Here is a 7,146-nt window from a genome sequence, read left to right on the forward strand (position 1 = left end):
AATTAAGGTTAGCTTAAAATTTAAATAATCATGTTTTAACTTTGAGTTAATTGGATTTATGATTGATCTGATCTGGTACTTCTGATTGATCTTATGTATAACTAGATGTTTTGTTAGGTAACTAAGCTCAACAACTTATCATTTGGATGATCTAGTTGATCATTTAGTCTTATGTATAGACGTTCATTCTCTTAAGTTCAAACTCAATGATCTTTTGGTCTAAATAGCTTAGTTGATTATTCGGTTTGATGTATAGTTATCCTGTTAACCATCTAAGGTTAATGACTTTGTTGTCTGTAACGATTGACTGTCTAAGATAATTGATCAAATAGTCATACAGTACAACATATACTCCTTATTATACACCTATAAAATAAAATTGCATTGATTTTAACGTCTTTCAATTTCTTACATAATTTAAACTTATAATAAAAATGAAATAATATTTAAACTGAATTAAAAAAATATAAAGATATGAGGCGACTTTTATAACCAACAAAAAGAACCCGATTAAAACTCAGATAAGAACTTCAGAATTGTTTTTATTTTTAATGAAGTCATTGGAATAAAATATTTATATAATTCTTAAATCTAACGTCACATTACAGGAGCACAAAACAACTCATCTCAGATAAGAATCCAAAATAAAAATTACAATTTTCAAGATATAAAACCAATCTTCTCCTATTCTCTCCAATATTCCATCCACCCCAAACTCATGTGTACATCAAACCAAAATTTGGATATACATATATCAAATTTGCTTTATAGATGACAATGATATGAGGTAATATTTTGTTGTCTCTCAATACATATAGGGCTTTTGGGTTAAAACCCACATATCAATCTGGCCTACCACATCTTTAAGTCAGATTAAATTAAAAAAAAAATTATAAACTTTTTGGTACAGACAAAAAGTAACATGCTTCAAATCATTTCTAAATATTAAATTATATTAAAAAATAAAATTTTTAAATATTTTTCTATCTTTAAATATATTTAGATTGTAATTTTATTTTTTGTAATATTTTATTGTATTTGGAATTTAAGGTAATTTTGGAATGAGTTTTATTTAAATTTTAATTAAAAAAAATATGATTTATTTGAAAATTAAAGAAAAAAATTTATAACTAAGTGAATGAATTCATTTAAATCATGTTTGTAACGAGTGAAATCAGATCAAAATTTGTTAAACTTGTTAATAAATATAAATTATATTAATTCAGTAAATAAGCAATGGTAAATGAAATAAATTTGGATGGGATGATCCATATTAGATTGAAATATATACATAAAATTGAAGATAAGGATTATAAAAGAGGTTAAAATATGTTTGAGGAGAAAGAACATCTTAATTATTTGTAGTAGGGATGAGTGAAGAGTGAACGTAGTACGAATTTGGCACTCTATCCCTTACTGAATGCAAAAGGACACGTGAGACAATGTTTATTAAGAAATGCCACGTGGCAAATGGTTATTAGGTTTGAGAGGTAGATGATTAGTTGTTGTGTTTGAAGGAAATGTAGACGCATTCCCATCTAGATTCACTTGTATGTCACAGATTCCTTTGTATATATTATCCTTCTATGTCTTGGGTTTCTCTTTATGAGAATAGACAGACCCTCTTTCTCTCATCCTCATCATCATCATCATCATCTCCCACAAGGTGAATGTTGTTCTCTGAATCTGTTTGAGATAGATGGAAGGAGTAATCAGTGTCTGCAAGAAAGGTTCAAAAGGAAAGAAAGATGACCTCTACCATGTTATTCATAAGGTTCCTTTTGGAGATACTCCTTATGTCAAAGCCAAGCATGCTCAGGTATCTATATCTATATATCTATATATCTATATATCTATATATCTATATATCTATATATCTATATCTATATATCTATATCTATATGTCTGTGTGATTTGTCCTCACATACATATATCATAAACTGCACCATCTTTCTTCTTCTTGTTGCAACCAAGAATTTTACGTCTAACAGTGTCAGGAGTGGCTAAAAGTGTATTCTGTTGGGGTCGTGAAATAGAAAAGGGTGTTTTAGTGCTTTACTGAAAAAAGGGTAATTTTTTAATTGACCATTCATGCTATTATTACAAGCTGTCCTCTGTTTGAAAGTGTGGATGGACGTGTAATGAAGTATTCATTTTGTTGACTTTTAGTTGAGGACTTGAGGGTTGATTAACATTTTTCCACTTTACTTTCTTCTACGTACACCTACATTAATTCTTTTTTTCTTCAAAGGTTTAATTAGATCTGTGCTTATCTATTAAATCTTACAGATTCTTTGAAGTTTATTTTGAAGGAGACATTTACATTATCATGCATTATGAAAATAATATTTATGAAATTGTAAGATAATGGCAGATAGTAAAGTTGAATTTGTACATGTGAGGTTAGTTGGTTGATAAGGACCCAGAAGCAGCAATAGTGTGGTTTTGGAAGGCAATAAATGTAGGAGATAAAGTGGACAGTGCCCTAAAGGACATGGCTGTTGTGATGAAGCAATTGGATAGATCTGAAGAAGCAATCGAAGCCATCAAATCTTTCAGAGGCCTTTGTTCCAAACACTCACAAGAGTCACTTGATAATGTTCTTCTTGACCTTTACAAGGTATCTACACAATTTCTATATTTTTTTTAAGCTCATAATCATGCTAAATCTAATATTTCTTTTTTCCTGAAAAACAGAAATGTGGAAAAATAGAGGAACAAATTGAATTGTTAAAGAGAAAGCTCAGACTTATCTACCAAGGAGAGGCCTTCAATGGAAGAACCATAAGAACTGCTCGCTCTCATGGCAAGAAGTTCCAAGTTTCCATCAAACAAGAAACTGCAAGATTATTGGTACTTTAATTATTATTTATTTTTTTATATATATAATTAGACAATTATTTGCTTAAATATTGAAACTTCAAAAATCAATAATTTTTTTCAACAGAATATGGCTAATATAATTTAAGTTTTTATACTATACACAAGATAGTTTACCATTTCTTAGCTCTCCATATTTAAATTACTTATGCCACCTCTGAATCTGCTGTGAATTATCGTTGAAAGCATCGTTCTAAAACAAGACAAAACTCTTAAAAATACTTGATTTTTTTAACTTTTTCACGGGAAGAGGATTTTAATTGGGATCCTTAACCAAAAGAATAAATAATAACAAGAAAAAAAAAAGTCAACTTATTTTATCTTATTTAGTAATCACAAGAAACATATCATTGAGTAAAAAATAAGATAATAATTGAATGGTCCATTACGTATCATTTAGGGAATTAATCAAACCATTAATTAGCCATAGCAGACTCCAGTAGTCAATGCCAAAATTGGTTAAAATATTTTTCCCTTATTAATTTCTTTTATGTTGAAAAAAACAATTAACTGGTTTATATACTCTTAATATATGTAATAGTCATTTCTTAAAAAATCAATTCTGCTATAGTTTTTTATTAGTTGACTATGTGAAGCTTTTGTTATAAAATCAGACTTTGTTTTGTTTTTTCTTACCTTGGAATTAGATTATGATACATTGAAGGATGGGTGCAGGGAAACTTGGGCTGGGCCTATATGCAAAAGGAGAACTACATGATGGCTGAGGTTGTGTTCAAGAAAGCCCAAATGGTGGATGCTGATGCGAACAAGGCTTGCAATTTGGGCCTGTGCCTTATGAGACAATCTCGATATTCGGAAGCATACTCCATCCTAGAAGAGGTTTTAGAGGGAAAAGTTTCCGGATGTGATGAGATAAAATCAAGGAAAAGGGCTGAGGAATTGCTTGAAGAGTTGAATGGAAATCTGCCAGAAGTTGAGATTTTGGGCTCATTGGGCCTTGATGATGAGTTTGTGAAAGGGATTGATGAGATGCTAAATGCATGGAACACAAATAGACCAAGAAGGCTTCCAATCTTTGAGGAAATCTCTTCCTTTAGAGATCAATTGGCATGTTAATAAGTTGTCTTTTTCTTGTGTTCTGTATTATTGTTCATCTTAGGTTTATAGGGTCTTGCAAATAGCCACCTCCTTTTCTTCTTCTCTCTTCTCTCTCTACCCTTTTTCTTTCTAAAATGGTGAGGGAAATAAGATAAGCTTTGTTGGTATCTTGTAATTTAATAATAAAATAAATAAAAAATAATTGTTATATGTATAATATTTGGATTGGTTAGTGTTAAGTCTCTGACAAGTGTACCAGATCATTATCAAATAATATAAATGGGTAAGTCCAAGTATCGTTCCCAAAAATACTTTTAGGCCTTACTTTTCATGTAAACAAATATGAGAAAAGAATTAAATTGAGGTGTGTATGCAAAGAACAAAAATAAACAAAATAAACATGCAGATGCAATGATTCAATTGGCTAAAAGAAAATATGGCTAAAAGAAAATATGGATGAATGGAGTTGTTGGGGTTTACAATTTCATCTTATCTACCCTCATATATCTACTCTTCTTATTTACTTAGCTTATTTATCATATTGTCATGCAAACTTTCTTAGTCTACCCGTATCAATAAAGACAAACAACATTTACCGAATGAGTTAAACGATAAAAACATTAAGCAAAGGTGAAGAACCCAACAATTGATAAATCAAGCATATGCAAGCATATAAAATAAATAAGAATTTGAATATATGAGAGTTTCAAAAGATTACATTGTTCCCCAATAACCTAGGGTTTAGTTCACCATTATCATGGTGAATCTAGATGAAATATAATGACCCTAAACTTGGTAGATTGAAGCCTAAGCATCCAAGGAACCTCCTCCAAGGTGTGTGGAATATCTCTGGACATTTCTCTCTGCCAAAAGAATGTGTTTTGATTCGCACTGGGGCTATATATAAGCCCAAAAAGATTACAGAATCTAGCTAATAAAAATAGACAATCGTCCAGGCGCCTAAGTTCACCGCTCAACGGTTTCCCTCTAGCCGCTTTGACCGCTTAGTGGTCAGTTTTGCCGCTGAGCGGTTTCCCTCTAATCGCTTTAGACGCACAACAGTCCATTCTGGCGCTCAACAGTTCACTTGACCCTTCTTTTCATCATTTTTCTCCTTCTTTCATGGGTCTAAGTACACCTTACTTCATTTCCATCTTCAATTCACCTTAAAACCCTACAAAACAATGTAAAAACAAGCATAATATCTCTAAAACCAACTTTTGACTCTCACAAGATACAACTAAGTGTTTTACTTGATTTTAAGTCATTCTAAGCCATAAAGGGAAGGTGTATTTTAATATCAAATTTAAGTATGAAAATAACGGTTTTTAAACCGTTATCATTAAGCCCTGATATTTATTTTGTGAAGTATCAATCTCTCTCAACAAAAGGTGATTAATTTCAAGATAATGACATCTATCAATAAATATTTTTGTATTGTGTATATGATACAAATTTATGGAAATATCACATTAATTACGATATTTTAAAATTATAATATATAAATATGTTTAAATCTTATTTTATAAAATTGATTTTATGAAATTAAATTTTAAAAAAAATTCTATTGAGAAGAACTATATATCTTATGACATAATTTTTAAGAGATGAATTTATTTAATAATATTGTAATATTAATTTTAAAGTAATAGATAAAATCATGTATAAGCCAAAAAATATTAATGATAAATTATAATTATGATATTTTTTTTATTTGTATTCATGTATAATATCTTATTTCTGGTTTTGACTAGAAACTCTACAATTCAAAGTTAATCTCGTAATATTGTTATGTAGTTTCTTTTTTGTGTCCATTACTTAAAATTTTCTTTCAATACTTTTATTATTTTTCTTTATACATATAATGATAATTGACTTCTACATTTTACTAAGGATAATAAAAATACTTACAATTTATAAAAATAATGATAATTAAAGTTGTTATCACTTTAATCATTTACTATTTTATTTATTATTAAAATAAGGAAAAGAGCCAAAGGGGATTAATTAAACAACGCACTTGTATTTGTATCAATTATTTTCGTTAACATTACTTTACTTCAAATGAAATTCATGACATTAATTTAAAATTGAAGTCAAAATATTTATTTCATCGCAAGTTAATAACATTGACATTCTTTTAAGTATATAATTAAATATATTTTTTAATAAAGGATTCACATCTTAATCTTCTAAACAAGTAGAATATGCCTTTCTAAGTAATATTCCGAGTTTGGATATTAGGAATAAAAAAACACAGTTAAAAGAAGGAACTTCGTTAAAATAATTAATTATATTGATACAGTTTATCACTAAAAGGAAAGTTGATAAATATTTCACATCAATCATATAATTATAAAAACAAATCACTATATTTGTGTGTGAATTTGACTTAAAGGGTATTTATAACCCAAATATTATTATGACAATTGTATATAGTGATCTTAACTCTATACCTAAGATAAACTATATTTAATATAAAGATTCTAAAAATGATTAAAAATATCTCCTAAATAAAGTTCTAATTAATAATAATTTAATATGCAAATATAGCAAACTAATAATTGACTTATCATATTCTACTTTCAATAAGTTTGGCACTTTCAGTGAAATTTTTTTGTGTACCTAACTCTATAAAAAGAAGTTTGACAAAGTACAAATAAAACTTTCATCCACAATTAAAATGTACTGTGAAAAAAATGGAATAATAAAGTCACACACTATGACATGTAATATGGTTTAAGCATTCAATGAGAATTAAACTATATAAACTGTGATTTACTGTGTTCAGCTTAATTACCGCAATGGAAGGTAATAATTTATGGGGGAATTAATTTTCGAAGCTCCTGTCATAATTTTTAAACGTCTTGATCATCAATTAAAAAATTCGAATTCTCTTTTGTAGTTATTTGGTGCTTTTTGTTTTATTATACTTTTAAAATATAATTTTGATATATTAATTTTTAATATATTCAAAATATTAAAATCAATATATTTAAAAACAATAAATAAAAATAATATTAAAAATTTAATAATTTGAGGATCTAGAAAAGGAGACAAAGAATAATAGATATAACTTTTTTTACATGCTTAAATATTTTATTATTAAAATGTTGAATTATAAATAGTTTTCTAAAAATTGAGTTTTATTTTATAAAAAAAAAAAATTCTTTAGAGGGTTCTCTACTTTTTCTTTAGGTTTCTGTC

At 28.0% G+C, this 7,146-nt stretch overlaps 1 protein-coding gene across 1 annotated transcript; it reads left to right on the forward strand.

The window, feature by feature from the left end:
* The first annotated feature begins 1,607 nt into the window (after positions 1-1,607).
* Positions 1,608-4,149, forward strand: LOC106752420 (protein SULFUR DEFICIENCY-INDUCED 1-like). The gene is made up of 4 exons (XM_014634102.2): positions 1,608-1,819; positions 2,408-2,620; positions 2,698-2,853; positions 3,556-4,149. The coding sequence occupies exons 1-4, from the start codon at positions 1,700-1,702 to the stop codon at positions 3,955-3,957; spliced, it is 891 nt and encodes a 296-aa protein (XP_014489588.1). The 5' UTR covers positions 1,608-1,699; the 3' UTR covers positions 3,958-4,149.
* Positions 4,150-7,146: the final 2,997 nt, after the last annotated feature.

This window comes from Vigna radiata, unplaced genomic scaffold (genome assembly GCF_000741045.1).
Source record: "Vigna radiata var. radiata cultivar VC1973A unplaced genomic scaffold, Vradiata_ver6 scaffold_324, whole genome shotgun sequence".
Taxonomy (NCBI): Eukaryota; Viridiplantae; Streptophyta; class Magnoliopsida; order Fabales; family Fabaceae; genus Vigna; species Vigna radiata.